General features: G+C 36.6%; 1 protein-coding gene across 2 annotated transcripts in view; it reads left to right on the top strand.

The window, feature by feature from the left end:
• The first annotated feature begins 159 nt into the window (after window positions 1-159).
• The window catches only part of RFC1 (replication factor C subunit 1), a 42267-nt gene continuing 18579 nt past the window's right edge, over window positions 160-23847 (top strand). Inside the window, exons 1-4 of one of the 2 annotated variants that reach the window (XM_059818092.1) lie at window positions 160-195; window positions 6310-6438; window positions 8186-8261; window positions 9987-10106. In XM_059818092.1, the coding sequence (XP_059674075.1) occupies window positions 193-195; window positions 6310-6438; window positions 8186-8261; window positions 9987-10106 (328 nt within the window). In that variant the 5' untranslated portion in view covers window positions 160-192. The remainder of the gene's footprint in view (window positions 196-6309; window positions 6439-8185; window positions 8262-9986; window positions 10107-23847) is intronic. The other variant, XM_059818093.1, reaches the window with a different exon arrangement.

The following is a 23847-nucleotide window of genomic DNA, read 5'->3' as shown; positions in this document are numbered from 1 at the left end:
GCCACCACCAGCGCTCGGGGCGCACGGCGCCCGCTGCCCCTCCCCTCCCCGCCGGGCCGGGCCACCGCCCCGCCCGTCGCGGCTGTGACGGCAGCGCCGCGCGCCGAGTTGCGGGAGTTGGCGCGAAGGCGGGGGGGCGGGAGGGATGGAGCCGGACGTGTCCCGCTAGCGAGATAAACCGCCGCTGGCAGCATGGTGAGCGCGCCGCACCGGGGGGCCGCCCCCCTTCACCCCCCTCCGCGGTTGTCCCCCGGGTGGGGGAGGGAAGAGAGCGTTGCGCAGTGCCGCGCCGGTGGCGGGGCCGGATGGCCGTCTTCCCCGACGCGTGACCGCAGCCCCGCGGCCGTTGGGGCCGTTGGAGCTCGGCGCGGGCTGAACTGAGCCGAACGGGGGTCCTCTGCCCTGAGGGCGGCCCCGGGTGCGGAGGCCCGGCGCTGTGGCGGACCAGCAGAGACCTGCCTGGGCGGGAGCGGCTGTGAGGCCGCGGAGGAGAGGCCGCCCGCCCTGCCGCGCCTCCAGCAGTGCTCGCGCGCTTCCCGCCGCTCCCGCCCTGAGGGGCCGAGGCCCGGCTCCCCACGCCTGCCAGGAAAATAAACCCCGGGCCGAGGAAATGCCCGCTGTTGGGCCCTTGCCCCGAGGGGGAAGCGTCGGCGCCTCTCCGGGTCCCCCCCCCCCGGAACCGGGTGGTGAATTAGGCGCGGACCGTGGGCTTGTCCGGGGGGGGGGAGGTGGACGAGCTAACCGCTCTCTCTAAACGCAGTCTGCCGAAGTTTTAACTCTTCCTTTGATTTCAGTAAGAGCATACACGAGGGCGTTTCTGCTGCCGAATTGGACGGTATGCAATATTTGCAGAAAAACAACTGAGAAAAAAGAACTTAAAAGTCTAGAAGTAGGCACTTGTTTACAAGTAATGAAGGATGCAACCCTCAGTGAGATGTAAAGACTTTGTAAACATAAATATATACGTGTTTGCATGTGTGCTTTCCAAAGTGCTGCTCACTGATGCAGCCACTGTAAGATGGTATCCCCTCTTCACCTCTGGCTCAGCTAAATTTGCTTTTACTCAGATGGAGTCTGTGCAGATGTTTTACTGGCTTAGCTACAAATGCCATTCAAAGCCATTTAGGTTCAACAGTGGTTTTGGACTCTCCATAGAGTTTAACCTTGTTTATATGTTACACCTGATGCTCAGCAATAATGGGCAATACAATCAGAGTCTTTCACAGTACTGATAGAGGTCTGCCAGCACTAAGTATCCTGAAACTATTAAACTGTGATATTTTCATAGTTTGTTAGAGGTGGCTGATGACTTTAAATTTATGTACGAGGACAAGACTGCCTCTCCTGTTCCTCTGCCATCACCTCTTTAGAAAACTGATCTTCCTGGAAGACTTGCTTCCTCCTTTCCCACCTTCCTAAGACAAAGGCTTTCTCCCTCTACATAGTCTTCTGAGTGTCACACGTCTTGCAATGTCTGTCGCTTTCCTGGGAGGAAAGACAACAACCATCGTTTTGGGGAGAGGATGAGTTGCCTCAGCCCTTTTGCTTTTCAGTGCTGAAGAGAAGAGGCTGTATAACCATCACTGCTGCAGCAGTGGAGATAAGAGGAGAAAATACAGTGATGTTAGTAACTGCGTAGCCTATTCTGTGTGTGCAGTGACAGCACAAGCATATTGGAATTTAACATCTTACCTTTGCAAACAGACTTTTCATGTAGTGCCAAACATAAGTAGCCCCTGTCAGGTTGGTTCCGCAGCATCTTCTTAGCTGTGCTGAACTGATGTGTGTAGAGTTACACAGTGAACTCATTTGTCTTAGAAGGGATTTATTTTTTTACCCAGATTAGTGGCCTGACCCAGTTTGCAAGCAGAGAGCTGTACTGGTACAACTGAGGGAATGAATGAGTGGGAGTAGGGGCTACTTGAGCTGCCTCTAGCTGAGAGAGACATTCAAATGGCCAGAGCTGTAGCATCAGCTGGTGTGTACGTAGAACTGTGATACTGCTAGAAAAATAGTGTATACTACCTGTGCGGCAGTTACCACTGTTAGTAAACATTACTTAAGTATAGTTATCCAGGCAAGTATTACTGGTTTCACTGACGTGATACTATAAATTTGATTTCAGTTAGTGCAATTTTTCTGGACGTACCAGATGTCAGAGCTGATGTTTGCACAAAACTTGCACTGAAATAGGCAGACTGTAAATAAATATGATTCTTTTGATGCAAGGCCCTCACGGACACACTTCAGAATACCTGAAATAAGTTGCATTACTTTCTGTTGCAGTCATTGAGCTAGGTTGGTGAAATTAAAATTTCTATCTTGTATTGTATTTTGAAGTGCAAACTGAATTATATGATGTTATTCTGGAAGATTGAATTATATGATGTTATTCTGGAAGATATTCTGCCTTAATTGACACTAGTCTACAAACGCTGTGCCTATTATGGTTAGGTAGAGATGGTTCTATCATCAAAGTGTTGGAGTAGTTGACCTTTGGTTTAGGATGCTTTTGAAATGCAGGAAGAGAACAGTATGGAGTGTTTATGACTTTTATAATTGACTTTTTTGAGCTGGGTATTTACTAAAGTCTTAAAAGTCACCCTGACAAACTCTTTGAGTAACCAGTCTTTGTATTACCTAACAAATAGGTTTCAGTTTCTATTCTTGTTATTTCTCCTCAGTAAAGCAGACATGTACAAAACTTTCAAGAGAAAACTTGCAATGTGACATGATTAATTGCTATGGTCTTCTATTATTGCGTAAGATGGAGGATTTGAAGCAGTAGTCAGAACTGGCAAGAACTAGACGGCCCAGCCATTACTGAGGTTGTACAATTACTAAGATAGCTCAGCAGGAAGCAGTGCACCTGAACAGCTTTTTAGGCTGTTCAGATGCTGTGCATTGATCACCCCCCTAATTTAGTGAGAGAGATCTGAAATTCTTACTTATTTCCACCTCTTACTTAGGTGGTACTGCTCCAAGTTACATGTCCTGTTGCTGCTGCTGAAGCAGCCATGGGGAGCCATACTGACCTAGCCTCGCCTCTTTAATTTTAGCCTTCCAGGCAAGGGGACCACCTGGGACAGCCATGCTGGTGAGTGTATCTCCAGGATACACAAGGCGGAGGACTCCTGTGGTTTTGGGGGGAATGTCCCGGAAGTAAACTTGCCAGTTACATTGGTACATGCCTTTCCTCATTTGAATGAACACAGATAAAAGCTAAACATACACAGTTTTTCCACCTGGTGAACTCATATATATGCATGGCATTATATACCAATAAGATGGTCCGTCAGAGTATGCTAAATAGATAAACCTAGAATGGAAACAAGTGATCCTATCTGGGATCTAAGCTTATATAATACTTTATAAATAGTCTTCAAACTTGTCAGATGGGAATCAGTCTGATAGATACTTGTATTGCTTCATTTCTGCAATTAATTATGCAATGAATTAAGGATTTATCTGGCATCTCTTAATAAATGGCACAAAAAAATCTATCTCTCACAATTCTTGGATAAAAGCTTCACTGAAAGATAACTTTGTTGTTGTGCTGTGGCATACTTGTCTCCCAAGCAGTTTCACCATCTGTTACAGTCCAGCAGTGGCTAACAAGGTTACCTTTTCTTCTGAAGAGCAGGATAGCTGAAGAAGATTGGATGATTTATAACTCTGAAAATTGAAGAAGATTGTACACAGATGTCAATTTTCCTTTGTAGCTTAGGGCTGTGTAGTTTAGTCACTCAGAAGTAGATGGGAAATTAAAATTTACTACCCTAATACAGACTTTTATTCAGAAACCTCTAGGTGGCTTGTGTGCTTTAATATTCACAGTGTTTTCTGAAAAATTCCTCAGCACAAACATGTAACAATAAAAGAAAAGGAAAAAGCTGCCATTTCTTGAGGACTGAAGTGCAGTTTGCATCAAGCGAATAGAACGAGTTGTGTTAACATATGGACGCAATTTTAGAATATGTAGCTGCTGTATCACCACAGTATTTTCGAAGAAAAAACAGTATTTGTATTGATGATGCTTTCTTAATGGATAGAAGATGCTGCTTTGAATAAAACCTCCAAAGATTGTTTATTCTCATTTGACCTGTTAATCTAATGAAATACTACCTGCATTATAAAAGATAGTAGCAGTTGACTGTCAGTCATTTATTTTAGGTGTTTATGAAGTGATTTGGGGGAAGATAGCTTGTAAAGTTGACCGTGATTAGATACTATTTTTTAAAAGTTTGAAGTGGCAGTTTATGTCCTCTTTATAGCATGTTAAATGTAGCAGGGCTTATAGCTATGGCATTCATTTTGTGAATTAAAGGTATTTATAACCAGATATCTCATGAGAACTGATGAGGCAGAAAATAATAGTTTACATGTTATAATTTGTGCCTTAGCAGTTCAGGAACTGTGATATTAAAATAGCGGAAGAAGCTGGGGCAGACAGGTCAATTTCATAGATTTGCTTTAATAAGTCTGCATTTCATAAACCAGGATATGATGGTATTTCCTTGTATAAGTCTAAAAAAAGTTAATAGTATTGCATATGGTGTTTGCAGAGCAGCTCACTTACTGGTTAACAGTTTTTAATTAAAATACTGGAATGAATAGAGTGTTACTATTGATCTAAAATTAATTATTCTCTGAATATTTTAAGCTTAAAAGTAACAACTATAAAAAATGAAACCAAAACTTTGAAGTCACTTTATTTTGCAGTTAGTATTTAAATTCTTTTACTACATAAAATATCTAATGACACTTGTAGTCAATTTTTCTGTTGCCTGTTTTACCTTAAGCCTAAAAATAAGTCATTAATAATGGCTGAGTGATTAAGTCCATGAATCTACTTCGAGACTTTTTAAATAGATGCTTTCTTCAAACCTGTTATCTATAGGTATCGGCAGTCAAAATTTCTATAGTACTACGTTTATATTGTAGGAGTACCTGTAAACTAGCAGAGTGTTGAAAATTTATGCCTCAAGGCATAAATTCCATAGGTGGAAATGTCTCATTAAGGAAGAATGCTTCCCAGTCTACCATTGTCTGTTTGCTGAATCCATATTATTATATTCAGGTAAAACATAAAGAATCTAAATTTTTACAGGAAACAACAGTTATGATTCTGGAAAATTGTTTTAAGCTAAATATACTGAATAAACGTATACATGTCCCATATTTTGTGTATGCTTTCAAATTACATATTCCATTGATTTTAAGCCCTACAGTGTCTGATAATCCAAATCCAAACTGCCAGGGAACTGACTGGTAAGAGAACAGGAGCCTGAAACACTCCTTCTTGTCAATCAGACTTATGAAGATTTCTTAAGAATTTGCTATTTTACTTGTAGCTCCCCATATTAATCAACAACTACCCAGATGAACTCTATGATGGGGAATAGCTATCAGCTGGGTAGAATATATTCCTGAGCCACACTCTTGTCCTGCTATATATTTAGGCCATATGAGGTACTTTCTTTCTCTAAAATGGCTGCTACCCCTGGAGGTAGTGATATTGGCCAGGTACACGTTTTCTCAATTTCTTGTTAATAAAATAGAAATGCTAGTTTTTTCAACAGAAGTCAGATTTGGTTTTGTGTGTACAATAGTGCTTGTTAAAATTGAAGCTTCAGCTGCTGATTTTTCCATATTTAGAAAGCTTTTTGTGGTTGTGTTGTGGTCAGATAATAAAAGAAGATTACAAAGTAGACCTTTTGGAGCTCCTTGTATTAAGTTCTTTCTCTTTATTTAAATTTTAATCTGTTTCTTGCTGGCTGTTATTTTTTTTAGTGAGATGAGAGTTACTGTCCTTAATTTATAAGAAGGTGGAATATGCAGGACATCCCACTATTTGACTGCTTTCTAGCTCTTGGTGCATTTTTCGTCTTTTTATGTTGGACACTGTTTCATACCCAAGTTGATAATTTTAACTATAAAAATACTTTGGGTTAGGTTTATGATGATTAATTTGGGAAAAATAATTTCATTATACCACTGTCTTAAATCGCTGTATTTCATCGCTAATAGAATTTTGTTTTGAAGTGTATATTTTGAAGATGTCCAACAAAGTGAAAAATAAACCTTTTTCTATGGCTCGAAGACAAGAGAAAGTTGGTGTGGTGTCTGAGCAGCTATGTTTCACTAGCTGGTCTTTGCTTTCTTAATTGTAAACTAAATTCTGAGATCAACAAATTATTTTCTCAGCAGCTCCTTTATAATATTTAACTGCATTGTTGTTTTGTATCTTGAAAATTCTAAGAGCTATCTGTATTTAAAAATTTATAAATCTGTTTTCTCTTTTACTAGGATATCCGGAAATTCTTTGGCGTTGTACCTCCTGGAAAGCGACAAGAATGTGAGAGTGTGAAAAAGAGTGAAAAAATTAAAAATGGTGAAGGACCTTCAAGTGGAAAGAAAAAGGGAAAGGAAACTAAGGTTAGTTTTGCTTTTCTTACTTCTGAAGTGCTTGGTTTCTCTGATGTAGGATTGTTTGTATCCGTAGCATTTTTTGAAGTCATAGTGCTTCCCATATACTCAAAAACAAGATTGTCAGTTGTTTTTATACACATGGGAGGAAACCACCACTTAATATTAACTTCTAGCAGCAAAACTTTGTAGGTGGTGGAGAAAACTGCTAATTTTAAAAATAGTTGGATTGTAGGGCAAAGGAGAGGTAGCTGGAAGTTGTTATGGTTGGGCGCTAATGTAGGAACAAGCTGATGTATTTCAAGTTATTTTAGCTATAGCCATAGCTCTCTAAGTAGCTCTGCTTATTTAATTTTTAATTTAATTAAGATTGAGGCTTACACACAGTAGATGTTTCACAAAGATGTCATGCTTTCAAGTAAGGTAAAAGTCTGTGGAGTAGGTGCCCTCTGACTAGTTTTTTAACCAGGTGTTTTTTAAATGCTTGTGGGTGAAACATTAACCCTGCCTTTCTTGGGCAGGGTCACTTAATGTAAACCTGTTGCAAAGACCAAATTCTGTAAATTGACAGGTTAAAAGTAGATTGGGTTCTAGTTCTCTCTCTAACTCTTTTCATGTTAATCATCTGAACTGGTATAAAAAAGAAAGGAGTGGCTAAAGAGGGCTTTAAAATCACTTAGAGAATGGAGGGACTTCTAATACGATGGAATGTTTAATGTGAAGCATCGCAATCAAGAAGTAAGATATTACTTAAAAAATACTTTGGCTGTATAAGTTCGTTGTTTCAATGTGAAAATAAAGGACCAGTCAGTGGAACTGAAAGACAGCAAATATGTGATCTATTATTTTTATTTTGCAATTCTCCAATTATATCAAGGATTTAATAGGTTTCAGATTAGAATTAAATGCGGATTATAAAACATGTGTAGCTATGTTTATCTAGAACTATATTTTTTAGAAGCATTTACAGCTGTGCATGACTACAAGACAAGCATAGTTGGTAGTTTGGTAGGCCCAGGAAACTTCGTGTCAGTGCAGCTTGTGATTTTTCTAAATATCTAAAACTTGTCAATGTCTTCTAAAAAAAAAAAAAAAATCCTTGAGACAGTTTAATACTAGCTGCTGCTGGATAGAACGTGTTTGTTGACTGTGACCATTGGTGCAATCTCTTATGGTAGTTGTGCTGCTTAATGGGTGAGAGGAGAAGCTGCACGCAACTAGGACACTGAATAGGAAATCAGTCTAGCTTCAACTGTTGTGTATGATTTTTTCCTTTTTCAGTTGGCTATATTTTACTCTGAGGTTGTGTTGAATTCTGGTGGTTACAGGAAAGCCATATCCAGAATGGAACCAAAAGTGAAAGCTGAATTCCATACAAATAACTTACTGGCCTGTACCACCTCTATTTCTGGTGGGACCATGCGATTTCTTTTTTGGATTAGAAGTTGGAAGTGCTTGAAAATCTGTTTCATTTACTTTAATTGGCATTAAACTTGAATATTTATTCTAAACATAATCATCCATGGTTTGCTTGGAGCACATTTAGCTTTACTGCTGCAGTTTCTTCCTTATTTCCAATGCCCTGCACCTTTCCCCCTCCCACTCATGAGTTAGCACAAGACTCTTTGTAAACATAATATTGGGAAATAAATAATTTCTGTTAGAATTTGGTTGAAACTCATAAATTTGAATGTGTAACTGAGTAAAAGCTTGAAGGACCTGTGTGCTCGTTGAACTAATGGACTGTTACTCTTAGGTGAATAATTCACCCAGTGAAGATGATTCCAAACAAAAGCGAGCAAACAAGAAAAAAAGAATAATCTATGATACAGGTAGGTCAAAACTCCAGAACTTTTTTTTGTTATGAAGACATATAGAAATTGTGGGGAGTTTTAGGTTTCCTGTTCTGTTAGGGATAAATAACGTCCTATGCTGGGGACAGGAGGCGGATCATAAACTGTAATTTCACATTTCTGTGCATTGTGGGAACATAATATAGGAGATTGTTTTTAAAAGGCTAACTTGTGTTTCCGTATGTGTTTTCTCTATTAAAAAAATCTAGTAAATGTTCATCTTACGGTTTTAAATTTACAGTATGGAACATGCAGAATATAATTTAAAGCACTGCTATCGCATTCTAAAAATATTCTTTGGAATACTATAATAAGGGAAATCCCTTTTATAGCATTTATATCTTAAAAAAAAAAAATCAAACACCACACAACCTGAACAACAAAAAGCACCCCTCTCCCCAGACAAAAAAACCCCAAACCCTTGCCTGTTAAGTTAGTTTAAGTTAAAAGCTTGAAATTTCTAGTTTAATCTTTCTGAGCTGTTATGTCCTTTAATCCTTCTTTGATTGAATTCTGAATCTTGAATATTTGTTGTGAAACTGTAGAAAAGATTGCAGGAGTTTCTACAATTTTTGACTCCTACTGAAGACTTACGCTTGAATTTTTAGAAGCAATCTTCTTCACCGTAGAACATTGCTTCTCTTGAAGAAAAGTGATCACACAATCATCTGTCAGAATAATGCTATTGTAGGTAAAAAAACCATGTTCATGTCTTCAGATAAGCTGTTCTATAAACAGTTCCTGTTTAGCAGTGAGGAATAGCAGTAGAAATATTTCTGCATTAAAAGGTGGAGTACAAAAGTAATATATAACTCAACTGCTACCTTTAAAGTTCTGATACTGTCTGGAGATTTTGCAAATTCTAGCTCACTAGTAGTAGGAGAGCGAAAGAGAAATAGTGTTCCTGAAGATGGAGAAGTGTGTGTGGGGTTGGGTTTTTTTATATAATTAGAATTTTATTAGTGTTTATCATGCAAAAAGGTAGACTCTGAAGGGTAGTCCTCTGTTACACTTGTGAGTTGTCTCTGCTTCTTCAGTTTGTCCTGCTTACTCATTTGGATGTTGGGATACATAATCCACAGTGGTGTAAGTTTGGCATCTTGACAACTTTTGGCATATGGAGAATGGTTGGTGAGGTGAATGGCAGTCCACCAGTGTTCTGAAAAATCAGAGTACAACCTCAGTGATCTATTTTAGCCTGTTGTTAGCTTTTGAAATAGATATTGTGGAATACACTGGCATAATTATAATACTATATAAATGTAATTGGGCTAATGAATCTATGTTAAAAGTTTGTTATGGGTTGTTTTGTGGTGGTGTGTGGGGTTTTTTGGTGTGTTTTTTTTTTTTTAAGAAATCTGATGTGGTATTCTGACAGGTATGTTCCTTTTTGGAAAGGTTTTTATACAGGCATAGCAGCTCTTGAAATAAGTAACAAAATATTTCTTGTTATGTAAACAATAACACTGTCTAGACTGAGTGCTGACCAAATTTTCATTTAGTCATTTATATGCTGGAATAAATGATAACTAGGCTATTAGCTAACGGAGGAAAACGAAGCTGTGCTCTGACCTTCCGTACGATATCTTTTGCTCACTCGGTTGAATATATGTGAATGCATGTTAGCTAATGATATGTGCTCTATTACTTAAAGCCTGTATGTATGTGGAGGAAATCTACATTTATGTTGTGGTCAAAATACAGATTCAGAAGAGGAGGTGCAGTCAGTGAAAAAATCCAAGAAGCCATCTGAGAAAAAAGCAGCTACTTCAAAACTTGGTAAAGTTCTAAAGCAGGATCCTGTTGTTTATATTTCAGAGACAGGTAATGGAAGAAATATATCATTATATGTTCAGCTGTAGTGGGGTGGGTTATGTTACAAATGGGATGGATTTTTTTTTTGACTGATATACTCTTAAATATGACCATAAAACCTAATATTGAGAAGGACAAATTATGTTCTCCTTAAACAAGCTAAGCAAAAGCACTTCAGAAGCTTAGCCTCAAGTATTGTAAAGTCAGGAGCAGGGTAAAACTGAGGTGATGTTGGGTAGTGGCTGAGGTTGATTTAAATAGGCATATAATTTCATGAGCTAACAGTTCCCTGCTTAAGAGTATTCCATGGATTTAGGGGAAGGAGTTAAGTAAAGGAAGTATTTTTAATATAGTTAAATTGCTCACTAGCACACTTTGTCAAGTGACTGTCGGCTACCATAAATAGGTTTGAAAACCTGGATTTTTATTTTACTTGGTATATGATTTTCCATGTCTTTAATCTCTGCCTAATATGTTGGTGACTGCAAAAGTTCTTGAGCTTTGTGTTTTACTTCCTTATCAACTAGAACAATTTTTTTGAAAAAAAGAAAAAAAAATAATTATTTCTCTATCAGACTTCTGGGAAGAACTGGAGTTGGAAAAAACAATCATAAAAACTTGCGTTATACCTTGTATATACCATAATTATAAATTCTGGAGCTATTTTTGCTCTTGGGGAAAGGAGTGGGTGTAATTAATCAGTCTTGGTCATTTTCAGGTCTCCTGTAGGCTTCTGAAAAAATTGTGACAGTGATTAACTGTTAAGTTCCCAGCAGAGTTTTGTTTAAATTTAGTCTCTTCTTTAGAAGCTGTATATAGTTAAACTAAAAACACAATCTTAACTCAAGCTTTAAGTTCCACTTAACTGAACAGATAAGGGCAAATTCTATCAGTTTGATTGAAGAGTCTTGCAGGTTGTTTTCATTGTTTGCATGGTTGTTCCTTAGTACTGCTTTCAGTGTTGCTTTTTATGTGATTCTTGGCCTTGATGCTGTCAAGAGGAGTTTGACTGTAAATTTGCAAGGGAGACGTTCATCTACTGTTAAGGAAGTTTCATGCTGCAGAATCCTTATTAAACATGTTTCCTTCCAAGCTCCAAAACAAAAACCTGACAGTTATTTTCTGCTGCCGTGCCTCCCCGCCCCCCCCATCCCCCCCCCCCCCCCGTTCTTAATTCTATCATGAAGCAGTTTTGTTTCCAATTACTTCATGTTGTGCATTCTCCTCTGCTAAATTTGAGATGTTATGGAAAAGTTTCAGTGGCATTAGCTACTGTTGTTTGATAGGTGAACATCAGTTTATGTAGTCTTGGTCTCATTTATGAATCAAGCAACCTTAAATATACACCACCAGCATAGGGGAAAATACTCAGTTTTTGTGAATTCTGTAAAAATGCATCTGTGAAAGAAAATTAACAGAGCTTCTAGTATTTAGCTTACTATTTCAGTAGTTCTTGAAGATGGACTTTAATGCTTCTTTTTTGGCATCTGAGAACAGTTGTCTTAATGTGTATGCATGTGCATTTTTTGGTATGTAGAGTTGTGTGTGGTGTTTTTTTAAACACCTTTGAAATACATGTGAGTGCTTGCAACTTCAGGGCTGCTTTTAGTACTGGTTGTTCTCATATTCTGTTTTAAGAGATCTGTTAGTGGCACTTAAGCAAAGATTAAGACTATATGTGGGCTGAAAGAATTCCCTTACTAAGATTCTGACGACAGGATGAATTGGTTCCTGTCTTCCTGAATGACATAGATTGGAAGCATCTTAAATTTGACTCAGTTAATTTGATAAATTAGAAGCTTTTTGAATGGTCTACTGTTCAGAGCTGATAGCTTCCCAGATTAAATATCTTGTCATGTTAGGTTCACAGAATCCTAGAATCATTTAGGTTGAAAAAGTCCTTTAAGATCATAAAGTCCAACTGTACACCTAACCCTGCTAAGTCTACCACTAAACTGTGTCCCTAAGCACCTCATTCACAGGTCTTTTAAACACCTCCAGGGATGGTGACCCAACCACCTCCCTGGGCAGCCAGCCCGTTCCAGTGTCTGACAACCCTTTCAGTGAAGAAACTTTTCCTGATATCTAGTCTAAACTTCCCCTGACACAACTTCTTTTCTGATTTGTTTTTAAAACATAAAGGCCTCTTTCTGCATTGGATCTATTGTAATTTCATGTTGATTTGTTATAATGCAGATAAACGTAGACATTTTGATACTGGTTACCATACTCTGATCACCTGTGCAACACAAGCTGTAGAATTTCCTGAGAGTTGCAACACTAGGTGGATGCATTTTGGTCGCAAAGGTATTTGTTGTAGTATGTGATGCATCTCTCTCTACTTACTGTAATTTAGGCTTGAAGTGAGAAAGACTTATGCTTTTTGTTGGTTGCTGCTGCAGTTAGATGTACTTACTACATCTGGTCTGAGTTCAGCTGAGGCTGTAACTATCAGGTCTTCTGTATTTGTCTACTAGATTTCTTTACTAGCCACAGGACTTCCCCTATATGGATTCTTAGAAACTGTGATAGAATTAACAGACTTGTATCCACATGTATTTTGATAAAACATGTTTAAGTGTTAGGATTCCAGGAGTTCTTCTGTGATCCTTCTTTGAGTTTTAGGATGCATATTTGGAAAAGTGGACGCGGTCCCTGGGTATAGTATTTTTAAAACAAAAAAGGATTGTTTGCTGCAGTATCCCATTAGAAGTGTGGCTCAGCTGGCTCTTTTTCTATACCTGCTTCTTCCTTAGGCTCTTTTCAGAATCACTTTTCTAAGATGGATTGTGCTTATTTTACTTCTCCTAGGTATTTGACCTGGCATTTAGCGGTACTATGTCATGTATTCAAATGAGCTCAATTTTCCAAAGTAGCCCGAATATATCCTGAACACTTTATCTATCTTGTTTGTCCTTTTACTCAAAATTTTGTTCCTTTGACAGTTTTGCCAACAATTCTTTCCTAATTAAAAAGGATCTTTAATGACATTGATCCCAGAGTAGATAAATGATCAGATTCCTGGGGAATAAACAGTACATATTTAGGTTTATTGTGCAATTCAAGGTGGTGTAATCAAATTTTTCTGCATAGGGATACCATGGGAACACAGGTCAAGGTTATTAGTGAAATCCCTGAAAACCATGACTCAAGGTTACTCTTATCCAAGAGTCTTAAGTAAACACAAGGTTGACTTAATAGTCTGACTAAAACAATGCCTTTATAACCTTGGAACTTGATGCTTGAATTTTGTTCATATTTAATCTGTATAAGTTGTTTCTTCAGCTTAATGGAGCTGTCAAGCCGAGGGTGTTTTAAGGGTGTTCTAATGGTATTGATACAGCTATTGGCTTGAGATAAACATGTTTTACAAGAATAGGAATATAGAAATAGTAGTTAGAAAAGATCCTAATGAAATTTGTAGGCATTTGTCCTTTTCTTGTTTTTAGTGTAATGCAACTGAAAACTTAAATCAAGAATACACTTGTTGGACTTACTCAAAAGGCAGAATCTCATTCTCAAGGGCTCTGTCTGCGGCAATCTGTTTGAAAGAGCCTTTTTGGCATCAGGTAGTCAGTAGAAGCTTGGTAGTTAATTGCTTCAACCTATTTTTCAATTTCATTTGAAACCTTCTTCCTGTTGCTCGAATTTCTTTTTAGCTCTTCTATATAACTATGTGGGATACAGCTTTCTTGAAAAGCGTTGGGGGAATTAACTTTTTGGTTTGTGTAAGAGTAGATTGATGAGATTATTGTGTTATTTTTGTTTCTTATTAGCGTGTGAAGTTGCCTTTTTTTTTTTAAAAAAGGGGGGGCAAAAAGATAAAGCAAGAATATTGCTCTTTGTAATTCTATAAGAAATACTTTGTTATTATTGAAGCAAATTTAATTTAAATATTTAGTTTACTGATGGCCAAAGATAAAGTGAAGCTATTTTAGCAGGTAACAAGGGGAAAAAAGAGCTTTTTTGTTGATAGAACAGTTTTAGTGGATTGGGAAAAAATCCAAATGCTTGTTGTACTTATTCTAATAACACTTTGTTTGGCTGTTTAATGAAGTATGGGACCTTGAGCTTTGTTTGTACAGGTGACCTGTTACTGTGATGTGTTGAACCTCATCTGGTTTCATCACAGGTGGTTATTTTGCAGGAATTGTGACTTCACTTTTAGTGAATACTTCATTTTTCATATACATCATGTAGAGGTAATTATGCATATGTAGCAGTTGCCTTGATTGCCTGAATATTGCAAAATACAATTTAAAAAAAAAAAAAAGCCTTTTTCTAGTGCTAGGTTGAATTATTTATAAAGCTAGAAAAACCAAAGCAGTAGGAACTGAGTAGATTTGTAGGTTACTGGAAAACTGTTCCTTGAGAGTTTAGAAGACAGGACAAGAAGAATAGCTTGTGAATGTGCTTGCTGAATATAGACTCTTTTAATATAGAGAATATTGTGGGGGTGGGGAAACAAACAAAACAAAACAAAAAAACCCCACAGAAAAAAAAATTAGTTAAGTGCTAGTACTGGTGGCAAAAAAAAAAGTCCGCACATCCAACCACTGGTTCAAATGTGTAGCAGATTGTCAGTCAATAAGCATGTCTTATACTGAAATATTTCATAGGGGAATTAAAAAATTGTCACTGTTAATTCCTGGGCAATAATAGCATTGTATATACTTATGGAAATTGCTATACTTATGCAAAAATGTGTGAAGGTAATAAATAGTGCTGTATGTACCAGCTTTCACCTCAAGTGTTTTTTATGAAAAGTCAGTTGAGAATATGTAGTTGAATGTTAAGGGAGTTTGACTTGAAATGCACTTGAGGAATGAAAATATAAGTTCTGGCAGAAATCCTACGAAGAAGCAGGGACTAGTGTTGCAGAGGGCAATGTAAAAGATATTTAGGAGTGAGCCCCATTAAAATTAATTTGGTTAAGTTTGGGAATACCAACAGTACAACATAAGGGTCCTGTAATGGTGAATGTGCTGTTGTACTCAAACTCTTAAGTGGTGAGAGCAGTGTTGTATGAACATAGTAAATGTATGATTGTATCTGGATTTGCCTCCCTGAATAGGGGACTAAGTGGAAACCAGAAGTATGGATGATGTAAAATTTAATCTTATTCTTAAAGAGATGATTTTTTTCTTTTCTCTGCAGAATCTAGAGAAATAAGTGTAGTAACTTTGAATAAAAAATTAATAGGATTCATTTATCAGAAGACAAAAGTGCTTACTTCAGGATTATTTTGTTAGCCTGTATTTAAAATATGGCAGGATGGGAAATAAACTCATTACAGTTAAATCTCTGTAATAGTTGCTGTTAGATTTTAAGTTTTTATTAATGGGCAAGTTGCACTTATTTTTACAAGCACATGGTCATCTTTTACTACTTTTTGGAGGTGTGTTTAAAAGATGTTCTGGTTAAGCAGCTGTCTAGCTGTTGTACTGTGTTCACTTGATATGTTTGGATTGCAAAATGATTGTTTTAATTGTCAATTTATTTTGAGGAAACTTTCTGGAAAAATAACTTTCATACATACTTCGCGCTTGTTCCTTCTTTAAAAAATGGCTTCTGTGTGAAAGCTATTGATTCTGTAGGCTGCTTTCAAAGCCCAAACTATTTTTTAATCTGTTTAGAAAAGGAAACAGGTTTCTTTTCAAATGGAAATGTTTTTTTAATAGAACTGTCAGTGTTCTGTCAGGAAATAGAATGGCATGAAATACCACTCCTTATAAAAAAACTTTAGGCATGTAGCAGGCTGGACATGTGAGCCTCTTGGAGGCAGTGGCAGCTCCATGTGCTGTTACTGTACATTATAACTTAGGATGAAATGAATAATTTTGCCATTTAATTTGGATGCCAGAGTTATGCTTTTTCATCCCTTTCTTCCCCTGGAAAGCAATATGAAGTGAATTCTCCTTTTTCTGGTAGCTGAATGCCGAAGTTACCTTGGATAAGTGTAGTAAATGTATTTTAAATCAGGGAACTAAGATGGTATCCTTAATCCACTGTTAATTTGATTGCCTGATAGTTCTGTGGAGATGATTACAAGAACAGGTATACTCTTCCATGACTGCAACAAGCACTTTTATTGGGTTTTCTTTCTCTTTAATGTTTCAGTTGAATTTTTGCACACTTCTAACAGTACAATGAAAAAATTGAACATCCTTCTTGCTGTGAACAAGCAGCGAATTACACATATGCAGGCTGTTTTTTCTTTTATTTCAGAAACACAGAGAAATATGCACACACTTAAGTACCTTGAGTGTTTACATTTTGCATTTCTTGGAACTTAATTGTATGTCTTCAATGTTGTGTACCTAATTTTTGTTGTGCATCGATGTTATTTTCCAGCTGAGCTCTGACTTCGTTTTTCTCACACTGATACTTTGTTTGGCATCAGTGTGGTGAAACACAAGAGGTACGTTTTGCTGGGTTTTTATGAGCACATCAAAGCAAGGTGACATTAATGGTCATGACATTGTAGGTAGTACTGGAAAGTAGAAACAGATCTCAAAAGGAGAGTATTTAGAATAGTACCATGGAAATTGTACTGTAGGGAACAGCCTTTCTCTTTTCCATCAATTAATGTCTGTTTTTCCTTTCCACCTCCAGCATGACTCATGAACCCAGCTGAAGATTAGGTAGATTAATTTTTTAATACTTAACCAGATTTTAATGTTCTTAGTCCTGTAAGTGCAAATGAATCTTATTTCTTCTGTGCTGTGTCCTACATAAACAACGCATTTTTAAGGTGGGACCTAAGATCATAACACAGATGTAGTACTTAGTAAAGTTTGGAGTAAAACTTGATAAAAAAATACTGACTTGTAGAGGATATTTCTGTTTACGAAGTTGCTATGCCATTAAAAAAAGCAACAAATTGTTCTTTTCTATATCAGTAATTCATATACTGTTACTGTAGGCATTTAAGTGGTATGGATACAAGTTACGTATTTGCAGGTAGCTTTTTTTTTTTCTTTGTACCAGTTGTGATTCAGAGTTCATAATAATTTATTGGGGGCTTTTTAATGGTACAGGTATTAATGTGGTGCACCTACTTTATAACTTGCATTGTAATTTTTCAGTAGTTTAATATGTAGGAGATTTTTTTTTTACAGGTTTCTTGCAGGTTTTTATGTTCACAAGACGTGTGAAAATGGATGGCAAATTTTTGCACTTAAGTATATACAGGGTTTTCGGAAGATTAAAAAGAAGAATTTCAAAAGTTCTTGCAGGTCACATTGTTTGCTTCTCCGTTTATTTTTTTTTTCCACCCAATACTTGCACAAAAGACCTTTGCTTAGAAATACCATAAACTTATTTTAAGTATATTGCATTTAAATACTAAAATTGGGCAGGTGAATTTCCCTCGTTCCCAGTTTTGTGTATGAACTTTCTGTGACCGTAATACTTAATTTTTATTTATTTTAAATTTTTGTGGGACTGGGGAGTGACGTATAGACCTCATTGAAAATACTTTCTCCTTTGGACCTTCCAATACAGCTATTCAATACTGACTTTTTTCAGTTCCTTTGTGTAGTGCACATACATTCATTGTTCCTTTTCTAGTGATTATTACTGTGTTGAGTGCTAATAAAGTTTTCTGAAATTACATTCTTAGGCATTAAAGTTGCAATTTTTCCACTATATAAAGCTATTTTTAAGGCTCATTGTTAAAAATATAACAAACTAGCAAAATTCCTTGTCTAATTCCCAGTATCTCTTAGAATGAGTGTACAGTTTTCTGCTTTACTTAGTCCCATTAACTTGGAATAAAGAGATGTTTAACATGAAAGCACTGTGTTAAGGAAACAGAACTTGTTTTATTTAGACCGTAGTACTAAAAGTGACCTTTCTTGACTTCAAATGTAGATCCTTTAACCGATCTACCCAGTTTTTAAAATGTAGTTATTGTTAAAATAGTGTGAGGTTATAGTTTAAAATAGAAAAATATTTCCCAGTGCTTATGCAGTGACTTCTTATCTCTCATAAGTTGTGGTCTCACATGTAGAATGATTTGAAATAAAATTTTAATAACTGTGTCAAGTTTTTGAAGAAGCTTTCTAGTGAAGACTTAGTTTTGCGTTTAATCAGTAATATTACAGTTCAATTTTTTGCATTGTTGTTTTAATAATCTCAGTATGAAAGCTTCTGATCACTTGTTCATATTTTTTAATTAAAGGCTTTGATTTTTTTTTTAAATCTTCTAAAAAAAAAAACCACACCCCTAACATGCTCTGTCTTGGTTGCTTGTTTGATAAGTCTAAGTGCAATTTTTTAGAGGTCTGCTTAACAAATAGTGGTGTGAGTTAAATCTCTAAAATAGTGCATCTTTAACCTGTTACCTTTTGTAAGTTGCTTTTTAAAAAGCAAAATAAAACTATCTCCCCCCCAAGTAACCCCAAACCAAAATAAAAAGGTTCTATGCTGTTATGAAAACATAAAGCTTACCAGAACCATTACAGTTTTACTCTTTTGAAATAAATTTACATCTATTTGGCCTTTTCAGTTATCAAAGATAGCTTATATTTTCTGTTGAATCTGGTACTGGACTGTCTTTGTTTATCATTCATAAGTTCTCTGAAACTTTTATCATATTGGATACAGATTGTCATGTTCTGAATAAATTGACTTAAACATGAATGTAATGTTTTGATGTCACTTGGCAAGTTCATTCTCTACTGCTACAGCTTGAATTAGTTCAAGATGTTGCTGCTTTCCTCTGTCTATTCCTTTCTGCTTGCTGGAGATGTTTTTTTTTCTCCCTTTCCTCCTTTCACATCTCCTTACTGAGCTGCTTGAGTAACTGGTATTGACTCAGTTAATCTGCTGAATTAGTTTAAAACGTAAAAGGGGAGTTTTTTTGCTAGACTAGTTCATTTTGGCTGAAACAACATTGTGTCCTGAGTGGCTCAGTAAGTTGAGCTGCCTGAGTTGCAGCTGGAAAAAATGAACTCATTTATACTTGGCCTGGGTTTTTTTTCAAGTTACTTTTTTTCCTGTTTCCTAATTAATCATTTGGCATTACTGAATATTCCTCTTATGCAGGTAACTTTAGGCAACTAAACCAGAACATGAAATTTCATTGCATGGTGGGGATTCAGATGTGCTTCTGTGAAATGATAAAGCTGCTATTATGGTAAAAGTAACCTGTTCAAGTGAATGAAACTCTCTATAATAAACTGGAAAGAGTAAATGGACTGATAACTTCTAATTGCTTGCTAAGGTAATACACATAGCAGTTTCTATGGCGAGTGTGAGTATTTAATTTGGAAGGAGTTGCTATAATTGATGGTTTTGCAGATGAAGGTCATTTACTTCAGTTTAAATATATTCAGCCTTCTCATATTTTAATGTTCCCAAAACTTCTTTCTAAAGATACTTTTAAAAGATAAATACACGTATTTGACTAAGAATTTTATTTGGTATATACTGGACAAAAGGGTATGAAAAGTTATGTAGTTTGACACTAAAGTGTGTAATTACAGTTAGACATGGCAGTTACTGCATTGAGGTCTTGGATCCCAGAACTTTTTTCCCTTAAAGTGAAAAATATGACAGAGACAACTTCTTGAAATTATCTTTGATAATTGGAAAATCCAAATGTAAATTGATTTCAGGGGAGTAAAGCTGGAATGGTTCTGATAAGCTTTGTATTTTTATAACAGCATGGAACCTTGACATGTCGATATAGGCAAAGTGCTAACAATTGTGGTTTAAAGTACATGTTTGTAGTACATCTAAAATCAATTAGGTTGTTGAGAAATGACAAAAAAAATCTAAATGACTGTACAGACCACTTTTTAATGTGGGTTGCAACTACTACGTTTTTAAATGAGGAGGAAGATAGAAAAAAAAATGCACTTTGCTAGTTACACATAGCATATGTTCTTTTTGGAAAGAGTTACAGGGTTTGAGTTTGAATAGACTTTCTGGCTTTTTTGAGAAGTGGTGATTATCTTAAAGATAATCTTCGTAAAGATTTACTTTAAGCCAAAGATGAATACAAAACTCAGTCCTAGCAAGTGGTGGGACTGTTGAGGACTGGCCAACCCATATTTAAAATAATCAAAGCCTGATACAATGATTTCTTTTCATACAAACACTATTTTCTCCACCCTCAACTTTAGCTTGGACAGCAGTCCCTGTTGCTCTAGACTGCAAGTTCTTTAGGACAGGAACTGTTTTAAGTACTTGTGCAGATGTGGTGCCATTGAAACTGAAGAATGTCCAGAATATTGTCATTTTATACAAGTAATGTAGATTTAATGACTTTTGAGTAGGATATAGTCCTTTAGCTCCATATAAAAATCCTTATGTAGTGGTCTACAAGCACCAATTTAACACGCATTTATCATAAGTACAAGTTATTTGTAACCTGTAGATGCCCTGCCTATGTTTGGAGTTGGTTTTATAACATCATAGTAAGAGGTTGTCCCTGCCTTAAAGATTTTGCATTCTAAACAGAATAGGAACCAGGGAATTATATTCTATGCTGATAAGGAACTCAGCAGTACAGAAATAATAAATGAAGATGAATAAAATATGTTGCTCTGAAGGCCATGTGAGGATCTGTCCTATGCGGCTTGTTGTCATTGTCCCTTTCTGCAATAGGTTGCTCCTTTTTTAGATTGGCTGAGGTCATTCCTGAACCTGATCCTTTTAAAATGATCTGAATTTAAACAAATGTTTTAAACAGCCTAGATAATTTTGATAGAGCTCAGTTAGGGAAGAACTGCAGATGCTGCTCTGTAATCAGTAGGTGAAACCCTGTTGAGAAAGTGAGGACAGGAAAGAGGGAGAGGAATAACAAACAGTTACAGGTGGGCTGCAGGCATTAGTTCATTAACCTAATTGTGCTACTGCTAGAACAGTATATAGAATGAAAGCCAGATGTGCTTTAATGTCATGGAATAGTTCTTAAAACCCCCAGGATTTAACAGTTGTTGTTTGTTGCTAGGGAAGTTTGCCCTTGTACATTGCCTGGCATGATAGGTCCCTGCTTCATGTGTGGTGTTTGCATCCAAAATAACTAAAAGCAATCTCCTGGTTGTCATGCCTGTGTGTTCCATTAATTACATGATTAGCTTTCTCTTTGTCACATCTACTTAATTTCCAGAAAACTCAACTAGAATACACGGTCTTGACTTGTGTTTGTAATTCAGAGCTAATCCTGAAAAAACTCAAATGTGTATGCTCAGAGTATTTTTTCATGGTATAGCAAGCAAAAAAATTTTGTCTATGTAAACGGGAAATACTGTTCTCAGAATAGTCTTGTTCTGCTGTACAAAGATTTTGCAACATAAAAGTAATCTAGTTGATGATAAAATTGATTCCTGTTTTCTTACTTTGTGAAGTCCATGCCCCCACGTACGGCTATGTCAACTGTTCACCTAGCAATTGCTCTAAGAATGCAATTAATATACAGTTTTTTTATAAGCCAAAATCTGAATTTTCACTTTTATTTTCCCACAAATTATTGGCTTGCTTGTATGAGTGAGAATGCCTCTCTCCTTTTACAGGTCATATGTTGAGAAACATTGACCTGAATAGTCCAGCAGCAGTACTAGGACTCTTTTGATCTTTTCAAAGTTGTAAATGAAGTCACCTTCATGCTTGTAAGGAAACTGAAGGTGTACAACTGATGAATTTTGCTGTTCACTTCTGTGGCAGTAGGCATGTGTGAGCAGTTTGTTTCAAGGAAGAAGTGTTAAGGCTTAACTGAAAAAGTTGATGTTCTTATGTACTTGAAATAAGGGGAGTGCCTGGAGATCAGGCAAATTTGTGATGTGCTTATGAATTTCCTGAACCTGGGATGAAACTGTAGCTAGAGTATCTGTCCCCTAAAGCATCTTTTAAAACCCATGTAATAGAATCGGGGTGGTTTTGTTTCCTAATGACCACTTTCATGTTCTCATTCTGCCTTTTCTTTGTTTACATTTATAGACAACTGTTTGTAAGTACTGAGTCTCTTGTCCTTCTTCAGCCACTGCTTGCAGTCAATCAATGCTTCTAATCCTGTCATTTCTAGGAAGAACATAAAGCAAAGCTCTAATTATTGGTAATACTTAGTACTGGCATCATAAATGACTCAAATCCACATAATTTTTAATTAAAACCTAATTATATTTACTCTGCTTCTTTCTGCTTGAGAGAAAGCAATATCCTGTTGGTTTATGTTGTTATTTAAATGGTTATGAGTTAATAATGAAAAAATCAATATTGCATGCAGATCTTCTGATAATAATAGTGATGAGTAAAGATTCTTTTCTAGCATGGAACAGTCCTTAGCTTAAGAAAAGCTTGGGGGGGGGGCAGAATAGGATTTCTGTCTTTTTTCCAAGACAAATAAATGTAATTACATCGACATTAACTGTTGATTTCTAGTAAAAGGTACATTTTACTCCTGCAAATGTATTTTCTTGTTAAACTGAAAAATTGAAAAGAAGCAAAAATATTTCTGAAATTAAGTTTGAGATAAGCAGTCTCCTATTCGGGCCTCAAACTATTGTAAATTAGGAGCCTCAAGTATCTAGTGTCCAAATCTTCCAGATATGTAAGAGTTTGTTAAATTGAGCTAAATGGCAGTAAGAGATTTGCTGCTGCCTAGGAAAAGTAAATCGTGTTAGGAACAGTAAAGCTTTTAGCTTTGTGGTGAAACTTGCTTTTGTCAAGTGGGGGCCTGGGCTTGAATTTTCTCTTTCATATATTGCTTTGTGAATGGAATTGGCTAAAATGCCACTTTCTTGTAGACAAATTTTTATCTTTAGGCACTCTTGATTTAACCACTGAACTGACTTCCTCCCTTACAGAAGTATCTTTGTTACATTTTTCTTTCTCTCTGAACTTCCCCTCCCAGGAATAGTAAGGATCCCCCTTTGCACTTTTTATAGTCTGCTTAGTAAGTGTTCAGTAGCAGAAAGTTCCAGCTGATGCCTAAAACACTCTTGTTACTACCACCTATTGAGAAAAGGTGGAACAAAAAATAGTTGTTTCCCTCCATCTCTGTCTATAATACAATAAAAACTATAGATGACAGACATATGACATCACCTAAACTTAGGGAAGTGATTAAGAAAACAAATTTTTGTATGAAAAGAAATATTGGGGCTTAAATTAGACATGACTGGAAAATGCACGTATTTTCATGATAATACTGTCAATAATACTGTCAATTTAAGTTCAGTTATAAAATGCGTTTATGATATGTTGAGTGGAGTGTCTGAAATATTTCTATTTTGAGAGAAGTAAAACCAGACTTCAGTTAGAGGCATGCAAATGAGACGGCCTCTGAAGTCTTTGCGCTTTATTCTTTCTGTGTCTAATGTTCATTTTCGGGATTTTCTTGCAGTTTGCTTCTTATCCCTTGCATACTTAGAGTTTTTAGAGTTCACAAAGAAAGTGCTTTAATCACTAATCAAAAGTTTGTCCAGTGATGTTTGTCTTCTGTGCTATCATATTAGTCTAATCATTTGGCAGTGATAGCTGTAGGTTTTTGTATGCTTCAGTGATATTTATATAACTTCCAGTAAGACTTCATGACATGACACAAAACTCTTTGAAGTCCTTGGTAGTCTTTTTTGTTGATTGATTGGCTGGGTGAAGAGTTTGTTCCCAGAATGAATAAATGGCCATCAAACTCTCTTTCTCTTTTTCATTGCTGGGAAGAGCACATCTTGGCTATTATAGAAGAGTCCTAAAAGGAAAGATTCAGTTTCTGTTCAGTGGTCTGTGGGCTAATTCTTAA

This window comes from Gavia stellata, chromosome 5 (genome assembly GCF_030936135.1).
Source record: "Gavia stellata isolate bGavSte3 chromosome 5, bGavSte3.hap2, whole genome shotgun sequence".
Taxonomy (NCBI): Eukaryota; Metazoa; Chordata; class Aves; order Gaviiformes; family Gaviidae; genus Gavia; species Gavia stellata.
The sequence above is the reverse complement of the archived record's forward strand: the minus strand, read 5'-3'. Positions and strand labels throughout refer to the sequence as shown.